This window comes from Thamnophis sirtalis, unplaced genomic scaffold, assembly GCF_051295495.1.
Source record: "Thamnophis sirtalis isolate CommonGarterSnake01/CBP01778 unplaced genomic scaffold, rThaSir2_p1.2 scaffold_21, whole genome shotgun sequence".
NCBI classification, from domain to species: domain Eukaryota; kingdom Metazoa; phylum Chordata; class Lepidosauria; order Squamata; family Natricidae; genus Thamnophis; species Thamnophis sirtalis.
In genome coordinates, this window is record NW_028261401.1 from 261,844 (window position 1) to 283,338 (window position 21,495).

Consider the following 21,495-nt stretch of genomic DNA (forward strand, 5'->3'; position numbering starts at 1 on the left):
AAGCTCCTACCCATAGCCCGGCCTCAGCAGAGTACCGGGAGCCAGCATTCAAGGTAGGTAGGAAATACTTTGGCGCAAGGGAGACGAACGTTGCGCTCACAGTGCATACACAAAACCAGCAGGTGTGTCAAGGGCACCACTTTCCTTTTACTGACATGCTTGTCACACCATAGTGTTCTTTAACAGAGTTTTCTGGATGCTGAGCTGAAAACCTGATCTGGTAATTTTCGACAATCCTTAATAGACATAAAGGTTGGAGTGCATGTTTTAAGAAAGTTTGGGAAACAATTGCTTTAAGTCTGTTTCTAGAGTGTATATAGACCAAGGTTTGATGGCTTCTTTTAAGTAAAGTTCTTTCAAAATGGATTGGAAATGCCTGGCTCTTCCTTCACCCCCTCCTCCTGTTTACATTGTAGATTTCTCTTCTCTTGCCACTCTCAGCCACTTAAAACAGTTCAAAAGAGCTCTGCTATGTTGTTGAACACCACCCTTTACTAATAAGCTTTTGTAGAAAAGCAGCGGGAGCCACATCTCACATACCGTACTCCTCTTTTTGTAAGGTTATGGCGCCCAACACCATAAACCTTGTCACGGCCACAAATGGCTCGTGGTGATTGGGGGCGTTCAGCAGGGTCCATACCCGGATGGTTGCAGATCACCCTGGGAAATGGAGAACACCATGGGATGCAACCACAGTAAACTATTCCCAGATATGCCCATATATTCACCAAGACACTCCAAGTCCGGCTCTTTCTGTTCCAGAACACATTCCCTGTTCTGTAAGGAAAAACAGCTTTTGAAGAGCCAAACAAAACATTGAATAAAATTTTGCAGTTCTCCCATCAACAGCAGATAAAATGGTATAAAAAGGTCCAGAATTACATTATTACATTAGATAAGCATTTTGATGCTTATCTAATAGCTTACCTCTGTGAAGCCTAAGAGAATCTGATCCACTCTGATGTGAGTGTGTGAGAGAGCAGGGCTTAGGCATTTCATAGATTTCAGACATTAAGCCACAAATGAAGGCAAGCCTGCGTGTCCCAGGATGATACATAGCTGGAACTGCTTTGGTCACCAGGACCAGGGATTTGCTCTCCCGAGCTTCTTTAGGGAACCTGCAATATGTGCTTTGGGCTGTTCTGTGAGTTGTGTGTGAGCAAATAGGAAGGCACCACATAAACACAACTCATGGAATAGCCCAAAGCACTATATTCCAGTAGAGAGGCGTTCCTCAAAGATGTGCTCCAAGATTAGCCCAAAAGCTTGGAAAAGGACATCTGTGGTTCCAGTGGCCAACCCAGATTCTACCTTCAATTGATCAATCCCATCCACAGAGCTATGAAAAGAATAACTTCACGCAAATGTACTTTTTATTCACAATGGTTTAATGGCATACTTCATTAGCATCACACACATTGGATTAATGTAAAAGACAGCGGGGGTTTGATTGCATTACATATCAGTCAGGCCTTCCACAGACCCCTCAGAAACCTGACCAGATACGTTGTTAAGCACTGAAAGGCAAACGAGTCAAATGAGTGGATTTTAACAGATTTTTGAGAATGCAGTAGTCAATTCTTATGACAGCTGGAAGGCCTATTATGCTTGTAAAATGTCTAGCAATTAAAAGTACCTGTAAGCCAAGAGCACTTCAAAAAATGAATTTTTCATTTTTTTAAAAAAATTAAAATTTTAGCATCACAACTTATCAAAGTTGCCCCCACAAATTGTGGAAGCAGGTAGTGGTATTCAAATTTCATAAAGTTTCTAAGGCTACTGTCAACCTATTGGGACTATAATTCATAGCGTGAGAGAAATAAACATTAATTTTTGTTCTGCGATACGATGGATTCAGCTTGTACTTAGTACTGGGCTTTAAAACCACACACATTTCATCCACTCTGTGCTCAATTTTGCCTGCTCTCCTTCCCATCCCAGTCACGTTAATCAGGATATTGCCAAATTTGCCAGGTGCCCATGCCAATCTGTAGGGCATGCTGTTGTCTTTCAGCGGAGAAGAGTACGTATAAATTATACAGAACACAGAATTCAGAAGTGTTTTAATGACTTCGTAAGAGCTGTACCTCGTGAACATGTTCTGTAAATATATTTAGAATTAGGAGTGGAAAGAAGGGCCAATGGTGTGTTCTCTGAACAAAATTCTGCCTCTCCCACCCCAGCTAAGGGTCATCCTGTCAGAATTTGTTTCAAAATACTGGCAAAATACTTAGATTTAACGGCTTTTGTGAGACGAGTTGCAATGCGTCCCGGATCAAGAGAACCCAACAAGGACACTTCTGTTTGAGGACTCAAAGGTCCATTTTCTGCAGCTCAACACCAGCTACATACAGCTTTTAAAGTGACATTTGAAATCTGGAAAAGACAGATGGTCAAAAAACACAGGAGAAGCGACAGGCCGCAGTCGCTCATTCCAGGGTTATGTGCGATGATCAGCAGGAAATCAAAGCAATCGTTTGGATCACACTGCAGGGTGGTTGTTTTTTACTTTTTTCACATCTAGGAAACAAACCCAGAATGGTGGTGTTAAAACAAAAACAATGCTAATCAGGGTCAACCAGTAAGAATATTTCAAAACCGCAAAGGCATTGCTGATGTTCAGGAGAAGATTTGATCAATCGTGCTTAGCCCTGCCTGCCCCATTCTTTATAGGGGAGCTTTGTGCAACCTGAATGCTTAGCCAGGAAGATGGGGCATCTGGGCAGCCTATCTGTTGAGAACCCGTAGCCTTTTGTGGGGAATCAGCTCTTTTAGCGTTGCGAACTGATGCTTGTGCCTCCCCTGAATGAACTGTCAAAAGCCACATTAGGTGTATGTTGATGTAAAACTCCTATTTTTAGACACACACCCTCACTAAAAAATCTGCAAAAATTAATTTTCACCCCATTAAATGACACACCTAACCCACATGACCTTCCACTGGAATCAGCTGCTGGTTTCCAGTTAAGAATCAACACATTTTCTCGAAACACAAAAAGAAGCATGCTGGTTGGATTAGCATCTTATGAGAAAGCTAGACACTAACATTTCGATGTTAAAAATAAGCCGGGGTGTTGCTTTCAACATCTCTGCGTCTTTCCATCACAGACAGAAAGGAAAAGAACTGGACTCTGAACAGGCTAAAATTAAGCAGAAAGCTTAGTTCTAACCTAGCATAGTGAATGGATATCTAACCAACCCTCATGTTCTCAAAACGCGGATTTGGCTTGAATGGGGTCTTGTGGGAGAAGTTAGTTAAGCCAAAAAGCGAGAATGCAACTGGGTGGACTTTGTTTGACGGAGAGGCATTTACCTGCAAAGGTGTCTGATAGAGCCATTTCTCTCTCTCTCCACTCAACTTCATACAGGCAAAGAGGTCGCAAACAGCAGGAAGGTCGTTGTCCTGTAAGAAACAAGAATTGGCTTCTGTGAGATCAGAAAACTTACCGGTCTTCGTCTCGTATTTCCAAATAAAACAGAGGCCAGGAGGGCACCAAAGTTAACTGCCTCTCCAGTGAAGGCTATTCTGACTTGGCAGCTTCCAATTCCCAGAATTCCTTGTAGCAAAGCTGGCTGGGGAATTCTGGGAGTTGAAGTCCACGTCTTAAAGGCACCCCATGTTTTGAGGAGCCCCCGGGGTTATATTAAAACATGCCACAGAGCGCTTTCGGCGGGTTAAAGGAACTGGGTTCTTCCTTACGTGTGCTTTCTTACGGAGCAGCCATTTATCTTCCACGAGAGGCTGGCTGGAGAAATCTGCATTTTTTGAGGACAAGATCCAGCTGTTTATGTTGAAAGGGAGGTGGAAGGGCGCAAGTAGTTCCAGGAGGGAACCTTTATGGCTCACTCCAGCTTCCTCTCGGATCGCCTTCTCTTCGCCGGTCTTCTCTTTGACCTCTTGCTTAGCTAGCCAAGAGGATAATGAGGTCTCCTGCAATTCTCTCAGAGGTTCTGCCACCTCCCGGACAGTGTCCTGTTTTATGGCAGAACTGGCTGAATCCCCCTCTGCTTGTCGAGAAGGATGGAGCCAGATGTTCAGCACAGGCAGACGTGCCTCGAGTTCGGAGACCTCCGCTAGTGGCATCCCGTTTTTATCCTTGCCTTCTTTCCTGAGAAGCCATTTGCACAAGGCTTCCTTTTCACAGTTCTCGTCACACGCGCACTCGGAAAAGCTGGAACACGGCTCATTGGCTCTGCATAGGTCCTCGACTCTGAAAGCGGGCTGCTGCAGAAGCCAGCTGTCGGTGTTCGGCGGCTTCCTCGCATCCAGGTGCTCATTAAGGCATTTCAGATTGCCGAGATTTTCTATCTCTACCCCGGTGGCTTGACCGCCGCAACAATGATTGCAAGAATCATTTTTAGGGAGCCAATCGTTCGGGTTATATTCCTCCCGGAAAGACTTAAAAACCCATTTCCACTTCTCATCGGAGGCATTCTCGTTTTGGGGTTCAGAAGGCACGAGGAGCCATTCAGAAAGATCAGTGTCATCTTGCTCAAAGAGCTCCAACTCATTAATCTTCTCAATGGACAAGGTGGAAGCAATGGTAGAAGTCGAGCTCTTCCGTCGGCGGAGCTCCGTTCTCTCAGAAAAGTCTCGCGGTTGGTTCTGCAAAAGCCAGTTCTCCAGATTTCTCAGGTCTCCCCATGCTTTCTCCAAGTAACACACTTCCGAAGGCTTGGAATCCTAAGGAGAAGACGACACCACAAGCATTTAGATCCATCAAGGTAGCATGCAGTATTGCAGGCTAACTCTGTCCACAGCCTAGAGTTTGAGCTGGATTGGCTCAGCCTTCCACCCTTCCGAGGTCGGTAAAATGAAGACCCAGACTGTGTGTGTTGTGTGTGTGTGTGTGTGTAATAAGCAAATAATGCTTCTACATTGTAAACCGCTTAAGAGGGGTGTAATAATTCTAAGCACTATTGCTATTTTTTGGGAAAACAGCAGCAAGATTAAGATTACAAATCCCATTTCACTCTCAATGTTCCAAGAACAACAACTTTGGATCCACCAGTTCCACTTCTTTTGGGAGACAGACAGATTGATTTGTTGCCCATCATACCATGAAACCTTACACTCCTTAACAACAGGAAGAAACCCCCAATATTCAGAGTCGTTATGTCAGCATTTCTTGGAAAATAAACCATTTGGCTATGTATTTGGGTCCATCTTTTCCAACATGACCAGAATCCCTCCTTCTCTATAAATGAAGACAGTAGATGGCAATACCTGATTGGCCTCCTCAGTAGGTGTTTTCAAGAGCCAGTCCTCCTGCTTGTAGCTAGGAGCATAAGGGATACAGCATGCACCATCGGATTTGGTTCCAAGAAGCCAGTCAGAGAGAGGGCAACCCAGCGTTCCACGGAAAGGCTTTGACTAGTAATCAAGAACAAACTGAAGGTCAGTTTAATCCCAGACAAAACCCACCCTGGGAATATCCACTGTCTCCCCTCAAGGATAGATAAAAGTTTCTGGAAGCCTCGTTGAGGAGAATGTTCGGGTGTTTGTGCCACTGAAAATTTCTGGATTTTAGAATAATTCTTTCTTTAGACTTGAATTCTGAACAACCACCAGCCTATTTGTGCATTTTAAGGACTTAAAATTATGTTCCTACAGATCAATTGTATGTTCTCTTGTGGAGATAAATTAATCTCTCTTCCTGGAACACTACATTTTTTTAATGTATTGATTTATATCCTGCCTTCCCCCCCCCCCCCCAAAATAACTTAAGGCAGCAAACATATCACACCTTCCTTCTCCTATTTTCACTCATAACAACAACCCTGGGAGGTGGGTTGGGCTGAGAGAGAGAGTGATTAGCCCAAGTCAACCAGCTGACTTTCATAGCTAAGGCAGGATTTAGATCATCTCCCTAGAGGCTTGGTGGTCCAGTGGTTGGAATGTTGTATTGCAGGCTAATTCTGTCAACTACCAGCAGTTCAATCCTGACCAGCTCAAGGTTGACTCAGCCTTCCATCCTTCCAAGGTTGGTAAAATGAGAACCCAGATTGTTGACTCTGTAAATCAGTTAGAAGGGCTTGTAAAGCATTATGAAGTGTTATATAAGTCTAAGTGCTATTGCTAAGTGCTATTTCTAGCCTTATCCACCAGACCAGACCAAATTGGCATTCCTAGCAAACTGCAAGAGAAGACAAAGTTTGAAAACTCTGCTGCCGCCTCCCTCTAATTTTAGTTCCTCTAAACAAATCTGCAATTCACCTTTTCGAAACTAGCTGTCACAGGACAGTTCTGCACAGAGATCCAAGGGGCAGAATCGTCTTTATCGGAAGTTTGCTATTAAAAAAAAACAAAAAACAGAGATGATAAGCCATTTTTTCAAACAAACAGAAAGTTAACTGCTCACACGTTTAGAAATAACAGATAGAGTCACTTATCTTTTGGAATTTGAAAAAGTCTGGGAGGAATATGGTAGCTATTTCAAGACAAGTGTTCTGAAAGAGATGGAATAAACTCCAGTCTCCATATAAGCCTTCGTGGTTGTTCAGGAACCTGGGTTTTCATTAGTTAGTCCTTGACTTAGGATCCATAATTGAGCCCAAAGTTTCTCTTGTTAAAGGATATAATTGTTAAGTGAGTTTTGTCCCATTTTATGATCTTTCCTGCCAGTTAGGTGAATCACTGCAATTGTTAAGTAACTAACATGGTTGTTAAGTGAATCAATTTCCCCAGTGACTTTGCTTGTCAGAAGGTTGTAAAGGGGGATCACTTGACCCCGGGACGTTGCGACCGCTATAAATGAATCTTGATCATATGACCGTGGGGGTACTGCAATGGTCATAAGTAGAAGAAAATGGTACGAAATTATTTTTTTCAGGGTCTTTTGTAACTTCAGTTACTAAATGAATTGTCCTGTCAAGGATTACCTGTGTAGGTTTCCAAGTTGCACCCATTAGAACAGGCCTTTTCAACCCCTGGTCCATGGACCACTGGTGATACTTCAGCACCTGGCATGTGGTACCTGTACCACGGGTTGCAAAGCCCTGTCCTACACAAGGGTTGAACAGGGAGGATGAGCCCGTGGGAGAGTCAGTGAAGCTGTGGGGTCGCCAACTCTCCAGTGCAAAGTTTAATGTCCTAGAAAAAGGCACAAGCTTCCCATTAAAAGTGTGGTAAGTACTTTTTAAAAAGTCATAACTTTTTTCTTTCTTTTTAGTCATTAGGTTTTTGATACTTTGCTAAACTAATGGTGGTATTGGAATACTGCCATGTCCTAAAAGTGGCCCAATCTGTGAGAAGGTTGAAAATCCCTGCATGAGGACACAGCTCCTTTTGCTCACCATTGTTCTAATGGAGCCGAACGAAGTGATTGCCTGGCGAAGAAATGCTACGTCAGCCTCAAAGTTCAGGACGGAAGTTTCTTCTGGCTGGAGAGTCAAACTGCCAAGACTTAGGGGAGAAGGCAAAAGAATTCAGAAAGAAACAAAGGCGGTAAGCCATTTCCCAAACAAAAAAAAATCAAGCAATTTTTATGCAGAAAATTGAATCTTCAAATCCCCCGTTTCCACCCACAGAGGTGGTAATATCTCCAAAATTAACACTCCGGTTCATTTTGCATGATAGAACCAGAAAGGTTGATGTCACAGTCCACAATGGCGTGGAAAACGACCAAGATAAATAAACAAACGATCATTCAAAGTCTCTTGGAGGGCTCACCTCTCAAAACACGCCGAAATCTGATTTGTGAGATCACCGCTTTGAGGCTGTTCCAGCTGGCGGATGAGGCTGCTGAATTGTCCCAACAACTGGAAATTAAACAAAAATACATGACCTCACTAGGAACAGGATGAGCCAGCATCACCTAAGGTTGAGATACGAAGCTGCAGCCTTGTGCCACAAACAAACAGCACAAGGCCAAGGCAAAGTTCCCGTCATTCTGGACTCAGGAAGAAGATCCAAAGGCCCATCAGCTCTTACCCAACAGAGCTGCTGCGCTTGTTGCTGCAAAGCCTCTTCCTTCAGCTGTTGAATGAGGTCAACCTGTTCCAACAGCCAAACTTCGCGGCTTCGTAGGCATTCCAGGTGGCGACTGATGCAGCTGTGAACCTGAGCTTTTACCTTTAAAGAGAGAAGAAGCCACCTCTATCATTCTCCTCCCAAAGATGCTTTTCCAAAAGGCAACTGGACCTTCTTGGAACTGAACTGAAGAAGCTTCATAGATGAGAATGTTTTCAAAGAAAAGAAAAGAAAAACCCCAAGGTAGTCCAGTTGCCTTTTGTAAAAAAAGAAAAAGGGGAAAAAAAGCACCTTTGGGACAAGAATTGGAAAATCTCCCATAAAACATCTCTATAATCCTATTATTCCCATTCAGATCTCTCGTCCCTCCTGTTCCTATCCCCACATTTTGCAATTCAGGCAGGGTTGAGTTGCCATCCAATGGAAGGAGGAGATCCTCCGGGATCCTGGATTCCTTCCAGCAACCAAGTTCCAAGGTGGCTCTTGCACTGAAAAGATGATCCAATGGCTTGGAAGGGATGGGGACTTAAGCAAGACATTTAAGGAATTCAGATCCGCCCCCCACCCCACCCCGCCAAGAGCTAAACATTGTTCACCATGAACCTTAGTTCTTAAAGGTGCTGAGATTGAGAAATTGAGCTCTGAGGATGTATCACATTTGTTTCTTATACAAGAATTTACCAATAAGAGCAGGTATACTTTAATTGTACCTCAAACGAAAGACATACCATCTTGATGACCAGTTAGATGGCACCAACTAAATGATCTTACTTAGGGAAAACCTAAGAGGGTCAAACCTGGTTAGCATTTTGGTGGGACCACACTAGTAAATCCCAGATTTACGGGATGGAATCCTAATCTGCAACCCCCAAGAAAACTACCTGGAGCTGCATAAAACCTGAAGCTTAAAAGAAAATCTTCGCCAAGCCAGGCCCTTTTAAGCAAAGATTTAACCCCTTATTAGAACCACAAAGCAGTGCCTCTTTCGAAGCCCATCCCAAATACCTCTTTCCAGTTATCTTTGACTTGCTGTTCGGCTTTGACAATTTCAGCAAATGCAACTTCCAGGTCTTTTTTGGCCCGCAGACACTTGTCCAAGCATTCCATGTTGCCAAGGCTTCCATTTCTCTCTTGGAAGGGGATCATCCTAGACAATTCTGGAACAGGGAGAAAAAGAACCCAGTTCAGAATCTGTGGTTTGTCCTAAAAATTGTCCTAGGCCAGTGCTGGAAATGAGACTATCACAATGATAGGCTCTCAACTCTGGTGGCCCAATGGTTAGAGTGCAGTACGGCAGGCTGACTCTGCCGACTGCCAGGTGTTCGATCCTGACCAGCTCAAGGTTGACTCAGCCTTCCATGATTGGTAATCTGAGGGCCCAGATTGTTGTGGGCAAGAGGCTGACTCTGTAAAAAGAGGGCTGTAAAACACTGTGAAGTAGTATATGTCTAAGTGCTCTCGCTATTTCAATTTTCAGAGCTGGTTTGCCAATTTGGGACCCTCAAAATCGACACACGTCTTCATTGGTGATTTTCTCCCAATTGTTTTTTTAAAGTCAACTGGCAAATACCTCCAGCGTTGCTAATTCAGGGTACCCAAGACTGAAATTTATTTGTTACATTTATTTCTTTGTTAAACGTATTTGCCCCACCTATGTCGCCGTGGGGCTGCTCTAGGCGGCTGACAACAATAACGACGGAGAAATGAAAAGAAGGGTCAATATAACAGTAGCAAAGTATTGGGACAATAGAATAAACAACTAAAAAGAAAGCAAGGAGAATATAGCAATTTGAGAATAAATAAACGTTGAATGTTATGATCCCCGATTTCCAAAGCAGCTCGTCAGGTTTGGGATGAAAAAAGTCCCTTTGCTTGGTAGCCCCACCAGTAACATCTCAATCGCCAGCTGTGAACTCCCACTTCTAGCCTACAAAAGCGCTGCATGGTGTGGGGCAGTGTTCTAACAACTTTGTGGCATCTCTCCCAACTCTTACGCCGATACGGTCTGCAACACCCAGCTCATGTTTTAAGCTCATCTACATGCTTCAGTTACCTGCAAACTTTGCACTGACAGACAGAGACAAACAGACAGATACACGCGCACGCACACACACACACACAAACATGCACACACACGGTGGATCTTAATTTACATTGCAAGCATTTTTTTGGCTTGTTTATTCACGTTCTGACTCTGTTTTCCTACAGGTGTTGAATTAACGTTTCCTACAGTAGCTTTTGGATTGAAGCCCACCGTTCTGAAACATCTAATTCATCTAACTGTGCAATTTTAGGTAGCTGAGATGAGAGGAGAAAGTTTGAAAGTTTCCCCTCTCCCTAATTTAAGGTGTTCCTCATGCAAAATAAGCATTTAGAAGAAGATCCTATCTGTTTTCTGACTATACAAAAGTTTTCAGTAGTTAAACTGCTGCTTCTGGACTATAGTTCGTACAAAGCATAGTAAATGAGAACAACCCCCCCCCCCCAAATGAACTAGGGAATAGATCCAGATATGCCAATCCTGGCCTAAAACTAAATCATATTCTGCAACCCTAACAAAGCTAAACGTCAAGGCTAAGTAAAACAACCCAGATCATAATTTATTTAACTGAAAGTTAATTTATAATCGAAGTACCAAGTTCAAATCAATAAAATCCAGGAAAGTAGAAATAAAACCTCTACAACTTTAGTGTAAAAGAGCAAAGCACACAGCAACAAAATAAAACAAACAGAAACAATAGAAGGATATCAAAATAAACACTTATTCCCAGAAAGCTGGATAAAAAACTGATCAGCTGATCAATTTTAAGAAGTGCTGATCAGTTTTAAGAAGTGCCATGAAGGCCTCTCTGGAAAGAGCAAGATTAATATCCTCTGGGCTATATAACTTTGAAATTGAATTAAATTGATTAATTCAAACCCCACCCCCTTCTAACACTGACAATGTTACCTAGTTTGGTATCGAAATGTCTACAAGAAAGAGAGAACAAAGGACGCCTCAAAATAATGTAAGTTTTTTATTTCTCCTTCAATGGCGTTTATTCAGTGCAGAATTTAGGCACCGGTTTGACTCTGATGCTCTCAGTGATCGATTCCTGTTTATACAAGATATTTTGCTGACTTTTTCCCAATATCTGGGAAAATCTTCTTACATGTTTTGTAAGTCAGACTCTGCCGTGTGCAGAAGCCTTGCAAAAACCCCATCCTATGAACCCATTTGTTCCCTTAAAAAATCTTCCAAATTAAAAATCTTCCAAATTAAAGGAGGTTGTGGTCTGATCTCAGTCGGGAGAAAACAGACAGCTAGCAAAGCAGCAAATTCTACAACCTCAATTTCTGTTAGCCAACTTCCAGAGTTGGGAATTATTCCTGCTTTATTCTTTGCTGCCAGGTAATGTTACCCCTTCCTTCTTCCTCCCCCCCTCCACCTCCCCCCCCCCCCGATTCCTGCATACCACAATTTCTGTTCCAGAGGAGAGAAAGTTCCAGCTGACGGAGAGCTGTCGGTCAGCCGCCTTCTGCAGCACACCAGATCACTATCAGCAGCCCAGCCTGCTTTAAAACCTGCTTGCCAGGGCACATTTCAGGCCCGGCCCTGCTTTGGCCTCGCCTCCCAAAACCCACGTGGCCACACCGCCACAGCTGGAGCACAGCCTTGCACGTCCGCCTTGCACGGCTGTGGAGGAGGAGGGGAAAAGATTGAAAACTGCCCAGCAACTCCTCAGAAAGGAAGAGCAGCAAAGAAGCAATTCAGGAAGGAAAGAGATGCAAATTGGAATTATTGCAAAACGGCTAGAAATGTCTATTTTGTAAAAGAAGCTATTATTTCTGCATCCGTGTGGTGTTAAGACCACTTTAGTAGCATGGCTGTATAATTGTTGTTGTTATGATCGTGATGATGACAATGATTTAATCTTCAATTCAATTCACAGTCTGGGACTGGTAAAAACTTAACTGTTAGCCAAGGAGCTAAAAGAGCTCTTAAGATAACGTCTGAGTATATTGGCAGTTCTGAGTAAGGTGGTTTTTTTTTTCAAAGTCAGGATATTCAGGTCTGATAAGTTCAAAACTTCCCTGTACCTGGGCAGCCCTGCAGGTATCACTCAAAGGGCTCCTGTATGGTACAACCCTTGGTTTCTTCCTCCACAGTTGCTCAACTTCAATTTGCTAATCTTGATATTTTGTTCTTTTTCTTAGTTTTTCTCTCCAATTTGTGCATCCCCTGGTATTGCAATAATCAATGAACCAGACTTTTTTCCTCTCCCCAATAATGACACCAGGCGTATCCAGAGATCCCACCGGATCTTGACCTGTTGTTGTTATCCTCTTTCTTACTCCATCCCTCTTATTGTATGATTACTACAGGTAGTCATCGACTTACAGCAGTTTGTTTAGTGACAGTTCAAAGTTACAGCGACACTGAAAAAAGTGATTTATGACTGTTTTTCACAGTTACGACTTTTGCGTCATCCCCATGGTCACGTCATCATAAATGGGATGCTTGGCAACTAACTCGTGCTTATGACTGTCGTTATGTCCCAGGGTCACATGTTCCCCTTTTGCAATCTTCTGACAAAGTCAATGGGGAAGCTGAATTCACTTAACAACTTGTCAGCTGAAGTGATTCAACTTAACAACTACGACAGGAAAGGCCGTATGCTGGGACAAAACTCGCTTAACAAATGTCTCACTTAACAACCGAAATTTTGGGCTCATAATCATGTGTTATGATTGCCATTATTCTGTTGCTTTGCATGTACACAAAGAGCTTCTGCACGGGAGACAATCCCACTTGGGCAAAGGAAGAATTCCCTTCCCTTCCCACAAGCAATTCAGGACCATCTCAGGCAGGGTTAAAATGAGGATGGCTTTTCCAAGCAGGTCAAGCACCAGGGACCACCACCTCCACACACACACACCCCACACAGACCCTGCGCCTAGGAGAAAACCCGCCCCCAATCCTTTCAGGCCCAAGTGAACCGTATGCCTTGCCCCGTCCCAATCGAGCCACTCCTCTCGGCCAAGACCGCAGGAGCGAGGCCTTCTGGTACAGTCTCCAAACAGATGATACCAGCTGCAGCAGCATTTCCACCACCTACCTAGCCCTCAAAGGAGTTCAATTTCAACTTGCAAAATTCAGAATCCAACGTGGCCGTTTCAAGTGTTCTAAGGAAACAGGGGCAAGGGGGTCTACCTGAATTTTGTGTCAACTCAAAAATAATTCTCATTATACCTCTGCTGTGCCCCATCTTCAGGACCAGGAATATACGCGGTTCTTCTTTTTTCACTTTTTTTATTCTAGAAACCTAGCGAAATAAATGTGGAGGTCTTATCCAAGTACACCCCAATGAATTGCATTTCAGAGTGGAGACCTCCATGGATCAATCAATCAGAACAGAGCTGTAGAGGCCTTTGAGGTCTTCTAAGCCAACTCCCTGATCAAGCAGGAGACACTATATCTTTTCAGACAGGTGGCTGTCCAGGCTCTTCTTGAAAGCTTCCAGTGATGGAGCACCCACAACTTCTGGAGGAAACTTCTGTTCCACTGGTTAATTGTCCTCACTGTTAGGAAGTTTCTCCTTAATTCCAGGTTTCTTCCCTCCTTGATTAGTTTCCATCTGTTGTTTCTTGTCCTGCCTTCAGGTGCTTTGACCCACTTTGTGGCAGGCTGAAAGTTTATTGAGCTGTTGAGATCCAGACCGGAGTCCGGATCTCAACAGCCCAAATGTCTCTCGCTACTGCACAGGACAACTTTCTGTATTTAATACAACAGGAGGAAAACATCCCCCTCTCCCTCAAGATCAAAAACTGGGAAGTTGGACAAGGAGATTTTGAACACATACGGGTGAAGGTAGAGTAACTTCCACTTGCCGTCTTCTGTTCCTCAGAACAGCCCTTTAGTTAATCAGATTCACAATGGGTTATTTGTGAAAAGAAGAATTGAACCAAGAAAAGTCTTGTGTCCTACAAAGGTGCAGGATTCAACAAAATATTCTATTCCCTTAAATATTTTGGGGCTATAAGTTACAAGCCGTTTACAGTCCAATTTCTTTTTCATCTGGGCCTTTGCCCAGGGAATCCAACACTTCCTTATGATTGTCATCTATCACTTTTTATTGGTTTTATTGTAATTAAACTGTGAACCACCCAGAGTCATGCAGCATACATGTTTAATGTATTATTGTTCTTTTCCATAACAATATGCAGTCATGGGTGCCACTTCAGGGTGGATTTGATTTAAATCAAGCCTAGTAAACTAGTAAAAAAGTTTGATTTAAATCAACTTGATTGAAATCATTATTTTTAAAGAGCGACTGTCACTTGAGAGACCGCCTGCTGCCAATTAACTCCCAAAGACCCGTTAGATCTCACAGAGTTGGCCTCCTCCAGGTTCCGTCCACCAGCCAATGCCATCTGGCTACTACCCGGGGGAGGGCCTTCTCTGTAGCAGCTCCGGCCCTTTGGAATGAACTCCCCGCGGAGATCCGGACCCTCACCTCTCTCCAGGCCTTCCGGAAAGCCGTCAAAACCTGGCTGTGCCGGCAGGCCTGGGGTTGATGAGTTCGCCTCCCCTCTTGACTGGTATGGCTGTGTGATTTTCGTGTATTTTAATTATGTGTACTGTTGTTTATGTTCCCTTTCCCCCCTGAGTTGTTCGCCGCCCTGAGTCCCTCCTGGAGAAGGGCAGCATATAAATAAACTAAATACAATACAATACAATACAATCTCTGTCCCACAGCAGCTCCTCCTCTGACCCGCTGTTGACTCACTGATCATCCCATTCACTTTAATAGGACGGCTGATGATGCGGCAGGGACACAACAAGATGAGGGACATGGCAGGCAGCAGCTGAGTGGATGTCCACTAACAGGAACGGCCAGGATGGCTCTGAAATGACAGGCGCTCTTTAATATTATATTTATAAGCTGTTTAGAAGGTTTCACTTTCATTTTTATTGCTTGTCCTTCCTCCTCACACTTAGAGCCTGGTGGTACAGATGCATTTCTCTTCCAACAATCATACAGTTTGTGGTGTACATAGATTTGCAAAACAGTGGGATAAAGGATAAACTTTATGATTTATCTCATGGTTACTGTGAAATTGTATGAATGCATCAATGCAGTGCATGTTATCTCAGCTTGCAGAGCTTGGATTCATTGAATGGGTTTATCAAAAATGTAAATATTGCAGAATATATAGCCTCATGCTACATAACTAAGCTCCATTTCATGCTCAATAAACTAAATTATTAATATATCTTAAATAGAAAACTATCTTTTGATAGATTTTTTATTCCAAAAGCTGTTTATTAAAATAAATTTGATAAAAATCAAAAAAATCCAATTTAAAATTTAAAAATCCAATTTTAAAAAATCATCAATTTTTATCCACTCTGATTCTGTTATTATTATTGAATCATCTGCAATTAGATTCACAACTTAAGACTGGCAAAAACTTAATAATTAAAGTCCTAAGGACTTAAGAATTCTTAAGATAGAATCTAAGGATATAGGAGGTTCCAAGGAAAACCTTTTTTTTTTTTTTTGTAAAATTGGTGTAATGAGGTCCAATAAATTCAAACTTTCCAATTATTAAGGAAGCCCTTTAGTTATTGCTCCAAGGATCCAGCTGGTATAAAACCAGATTTCTTTTTCTTTTATTTTCTTCATAAGAACAAGATTGATCTGCAAATTCAGTATTTGTATTTTTTTAAAAAAATGTTTAGATTAAATTAGTTAATCAATTTAAACATTAAGAAAATTGCAAATATTTTTTTAAATTACAAAATACTGGGATTTTCAGATCAAACATGGAACATTTATGGAATTATTGTATTATTCTTTTTTATTCATTAAAGATGAAACTCGGTCAACTGAACATTTAAAAATGTGCCATAAATACCACTGACTAGTGCCAATGGTTGTTACAGGTTGCTGCCAGCATCCTAGGTAACAACCAAATATCTTTTTAAAATATATGATTTATTTATTTTTTTGCAGTATTTTTGCGGCGTAGTTTTTTGCAGTTCTGCTGGTGTTATTGCAGGAAGCTGCAATTTCTTGATGTGTTTTGTAAAATTCTTGGACATGGTATCAAGTGCCCCGATGACAATGGGTATCACTGTTACATGTTTTATCCATAACCGTGTAGTTTCGATGGCCAGGTCGCAATATTTTGTGATTTTTTCCACTTCATTTTCTTCGAATCTGTTATGTTCCAAATGACGATCCGTCTGTATTTGAAAGTCTCCACCATCTCATTTTTGGAACCTTTTCCACTTTATGTTCCCATGACTTTTCGGATACAGGTAGGGTGTTTTTTTTTTCATAATGACCAGTGGACTAATTTAGCAACTCAGTAGTATCTAGCTTTGTACTCAGTTTGCGAGATTTTGCTGCACTCACATATTAAATGTGAAACAGTTTAGACTTTGTTGTTGCAAAGTCAGCAGTTAGGATTGTCAGTGGATTTTTGTATGTTCGCTTTCATGGCATTAATATGTAGTGCTTGTTCTTGAGCAGCCAGTATTAAATCTCCCATTTCTTTCTTGGTGGTTCCCATCTTAAGCCATGTCCATGTAAGGTTGTCATCACATTTTCCTTCAATGTTTTTCAAGTGCTGTCCATGCAAAGCTTTGGTTTTCCATCTATTTAATCTGTTATCCAGCTGTTTTTCCTTATATTCTGCCTTTGTTTTTGTTGTTTTTATATTAATGATGATGATGACGATGATGATGATTTGCTGAGGCCATCTCCCAAACTTCCCAAGCCTAGCAGGATTGTTGTGAAGATGCTGGCCTGGCAATTTTCCTTACTTCCTCCAGATGTTCATAGGGCTCATTCTGGATTTTTGTTTGGTCTGCAGAGGCCAGGCTAGGCACCACCCCAAAACCACAAGCTGCTACAATTCACCCCCTGTGCTTCATTGCACAGGGGGGGGTGATTTTCATCTTTTGCTTAATCCAAAAACAGAAAGGCACAAAGGGATTAATGCTTGTTCCATATTCACTTGGTAAACAGTTATGTGCCTTGTGAAATGCTGTGGTTGGCTGAAATGGCCTGTCTTAAATCCATCCACTTAAGGAAAACTCATTCATTCATTAAGTGGTGTATCTATTCACAAGCAGCAATCCAAGGGAGGAGGAGCGGGGGAGTGTGGCATATTTGCTGCTTCTATTTTTCAGCAGGAAAATCTTGTTCGCAGCTGCTTTCTGGAAAATGGTATGTATTAACTTTAGAAATTTCTAATTTCTTCCACTTCCACTAAATTTCATCTCAGTCAGAGATTTATACCTATGCAAATAAGAGGCCTGCTACCTTTTCAACACTACTAGACACTTAAGGTAGTCCTCAACTTACAACAGTTCATTTAGTGACCATTCGAAGTTACAACAGCACTGGAAAGAATGACTCACAGCTATTTTATTTACTTATGACTGTTCCAGCATCCCCATGGTCATGTGATCAAAATTCAGACACTTGGCAACTGACTCATATTTATGTCGGTCGCAGTGTCCTGGGGTCATGTGATCCCCTTTCGCAACCTTCTGACAAGCAAAGTTAATGGGGAAGCCAGGTTCACTTAACAACTGTGTCACTAACTGAACAACTGCCATGATTCACTTAACAAATGTGGCAAGAAAGGTAAAAAAACACTGAACAACCATCTCGCTTGGCAACAGAAATGTTGCCCTCAATTGTGGTCGTCAGTTGAAGATTATCGTGTGTGTTTGTGTGTGTGTTTGTGTGTGTGTGTGTGTGTGTGTGTGTGTGTGTCTAAATGCCCTTGGCATTTATATATCACCCTTGACACATAGGTAAACATAAAACACTTTTTGTAATCTGCATAAGTGTAAAATTGATTGTTCCCAAGAGTCATTTAATATATAATTGATGCGTGTCAATTATATTTGGAATTTGACCACACTGAATGAGGATGATGTCAGCTGACTAATAAAAAGTGCAACCAAAGACCCTGTAGGAAACGCTTATAGTTGTCATGCAGAGAGCAAAATGGCTTTATTTGGGGGGAAAAAATCCTCAAACTATTTTAACACCAGTAAATTTCCAGCTTCTTAAATCTCATATCTGACACCTGAAAAGTCAGAGAAGGGAACAAAAATATTTTTTAAAAGGCCTCTCTGCACACTTTCCCCCCCCCACAAGAACTGTTTTGTGGCTTATAATAGCCTACAAAAGAGGAACTTCAGCTTTTGCAAGACTGCATTTTTGCTGCTGAAAATCCACCATATTAAAATAAAGTTTCAAAAAAAGCACCACTTTTATTTCGGCAGCACTTTTCTGGTTAATCAGTGTGTTACGTCTGAGAACCTGACATACTGATGCAGTTATACCCTTTTTCATCAAAGCACAAAATTGCTTTAAAAGAAGGAACTGGCAATCATACAAAATTGCACCATTACATGTTTGCAATTTAGCAAACCTAAATTTCCATTACATTATTGTAAATTTAAACACTTATTCCTGTGCAACTTTTCATATTCAGCTCCATTATCCTACCTCATAGATTACGGAGAGATATAAAACTGGTTAATCCGATTAGCACTGTGGCTAATTAGGAATGGGCCTTGAATCTGGAAGCATAGCAAGCACAATTTAATATTTTGAAAGCTTGCCTGTGGTACAGGGACTCACGCAATCACTTTTTGCTTGAAGGGAAAAAGGAGGGGGGAATGAGATTGGTTTTCCAATGTTTTTCAAACCTTCTTGCAATCTAGGTCTGTCAGGAAACAGATTTTCGGGAATCCAGGATCCTAGCTTGCCTACTGTTCTTTTGAGGTTTAATGTGACTATTTATATTCCCTAAGGAGAAATGTGCAAATTGAGTGCTCCACTAACAAAACAGTAAAAGGAACAGAATTTCCATACTAGTGAAAAGTGTGTGTGTCTGTGTGTGTGTGTTTGTGTCTGTGTAAATGCCCTTGGCATTTATATATCACCCTTGGCACATAGGTAAACATAACAAAACAGTAAAAGGAGCAGAATTTCCATACTAATGAAAAGTGAAATCTTAATTACTGGGAAAACAATTAAGGAGGGAACATTAGCAGGAAACCAAGCCAAGATGGAAAATGGGAGTCATAACAACATCATGCATAATCCTCTTTGTGGCTCTTCAACTTTAAAAATAAGAAGAAGAAATAGCAACCTTCAAAACAAATAAAGTCTAGAAAGCACCTTGACCACATAAACACACAATTATGTTCTTACAGGACCATCAAGTGGCTGACTTTATGACTCTTAAGCCTCTATTCAGAGGCCAAAGTCAAAACAGAGTTATTCTATTTTGACCGCTTTTAATCCTGCACACAAGGGAGAAAAATATCAAGTGAATAAATAAAAAATGTAACTAAAGCCTCCAGAATTACCCATAAAACTGAAGGTTATTCTCCAAAACAAGTCTCTGTAAACATTTCACATCAATTATGTGTTGAATTATACTGTTTGCCCTTGCAGTCCAAAAGAAGGCTGAAGTTTTTCAGTCATGTCTATTATTTATTATCAAAATAAATTCAAACAGAGAAACATACATGTCGCCTTCTCTTCTAGCTCTAAGAGGCATAGTTGTTATTCTACCTTAACCTTTAAGGTCTTCTAGTCCAGTGTTTTCCAACCTTTTTTGTGCAAAGGCACACTTTTTTCATGAAAAAAATCACGAGGCACACCACCATTAGAAAATGTTTAAAAAATTTAACTCTGTGCCTATATTGACTATATATAAAGTAATTTTCCCACGGCACACCTTACACTATGTCACGGCACACTAGTGTGCCGCGGCACAGTGGTTGAAAAACACTGTTCTAGTCCAACTCCCTGATCAAGCAGGAGACCCTGGACCATATAAGCCCCTGTTTGTGAAAAAACAAGAGAATAAAATCTGTTCACAAAATGATTCTTTCCTTTCTTGAAATGGATATGAATCAATGCAAAGCTTCCAAGCACTTTAGGCCTAAGAGAACTTCACAGTCTTTGGTGAAAGAGGCCAGGGACTGATGGAGAAAACCCAGGTCCAAAAGATAACCCAAGTTAGCTTCCGGACTTGCAAGCCAGAAAAAGACAAGGCAGAGTTGCTGCATCCTGATCCCTCACCCCACCCCCAAACGCCCATTTTAGCATCTTCTTTTTCCACTTTTTTTATTGGCATGGATGCAACCCCAACCTGGGATAACCCCAGAAAGAGCATAGCGTGTTAATCGAGGCAGCACACACACACAAAAAAAATCAAATACATGCATAAAGAAAACGCCCTTTTCCCACCCAGAACTGCCTGCATTTATGTCTACATCCGAACTAGACTGTGCTGTTTCTCCGTCTCATAGAGGATAGGCGGGTATAGGAATAATTTTGTATTTATTCATTCTGTCAAGGCCATGGAGCGTCTGTTGGAGGTGGGGGCCTTTTGAGAGCTTCATGCAACGAAGTTTCATTTTAATCTATGCCGATTAATGCACATTTAGAGTGACAATAAAGTAATTCTATTCTATTTTCTATTCTGTTCTGCATTATATTTTTCTGTATTTTCGATTCTGTTCTATATTCTATACTCATTCTACTCTCCTCCCGTGGAAAGGAGGAATTGCAACCTGGACGGACGGACACGTGGGGGCCACCCGAGTTCTACCCCAACCCGCCTTTTCAGACCCTTTTCTGGGATTTAATTGAACGTCTCCCCAAAGGAGGGGTCTGCGAAGGCGCAGGGGTCCGTCCCGCACTTCACACACACCGGGGCCTTTCCAGAGAAAAGGGGAAGAGGGGGGAGATCCAATTTGCGGCGGTGACACGTGTCGGCCCTTCCCACGTGCAGTTACGTATAACGGGGACATGCGTGTCCCGGACAGCGGGAGGGGAAGCGGGGGCGAGGCCGGGGGCCTAGAACACGCAAGACGGCCGGGTTCCACTCACCCGTCGGGCGGCGATCAGAGCGGCGACCCTCCGAGACTTCAGGAAAGGGGAAGAGGCCTCTCCGCTCCAGCCTCGCGAGAATTCCCGACGGAGGCTGCGCGGTAGTCTCGCGAGGCTTCCGGGAGACATGCGCACTGGCGCCCGGCAAAGCCGAGCAAGGAGTTGGGCGGAAGCGGTCTCTCCGCTTAGCAGAAACGGGAGTTGCGGGTGGGGGGCTTCCATGATAGGGGAGCGGCCACTTCCACGGGGGGAGAGTTTGCGGGGGGGGCTCAAGGGGGCGGCGGCTTTTGGCTCACTTTGGAGAGCTAAAGGGGTTGGGGGCGGATAGGGCTTGGATGGGAGACCACCAGGAAATGTGTCTTCCCCCCCTCCCTTTACCCAGATGTAGCATTTAGCATCAGCAAAAGCAGCTTTAACTTTGCTCCTCCTTTTTTTTACTATCCTGTTACTGTCCCTCCCTATTTTATTATTATAAAATAATATTTATTTATTTATTTTAAAAAAACTGTAATCCTATCCTCATAATCGCTATTATTTTTAGATTGCAAAGGCTGCTCAAAGGATCTAATAAAAGATATTTGATTCGATTTCAACTTCGAT

At 42.3% G+C, this 21,495-nt stretch overlaps 1 protein-coding gene across 2 annotated transcripts; it reads right to left on the reverse strand.

The window, feature by feature from the left end:
• Nucleotides 1-1,367: 1,367 nt before the first annotated feature.
• Nucleotides 1,368-20,975, reverse strand: LOC106546000 (nuclear receptor coactivator 4-B). 2 transcript variants are annotated; one of them, XM_087703099.1, is made up of 10 exons: nucleotides 20,896-20,975; nucleotides 8,978-9,129; nucleotides 7,934-8,074; nucleotides 7,673-7,761; nucleotides 7,297-7,405; nucleotides 6,218-6,292; nucleotides 5,228-5,374; nucleotides 3,701-4,684; nucleotides 3,314-3,403; nucleotides 1,368-2,520 (listed from the first exon to the last, which is right to left on the reverse strand). In XM_087703099.1, exons 2-10 carry the CDS (start codon nucleotides 9,116-9,118, stop codon nucleotides 2,515-2,517), a joined length of 1,782 nt encoding a protein of 593 aa, XP_087559225.1. In that variant the 5' UTR covers nucleotides 9,119-9,129; nucleotides 20,896-20,975; the 3' UTR covers nucleotides 1,368-2,514. The 2 variants fall into 2 exon arrangements, with proteins under 2 accessions (XP_087559225.1, XP_087559226.1); XM_087703100.1 differs by lacking the exon at nucleotides 20,896-20,975 and adding an exon at nucleotides 11,428-11,561.
• Nucleotides 20,976-21,495: the final 520 nt, after the last annotated feature.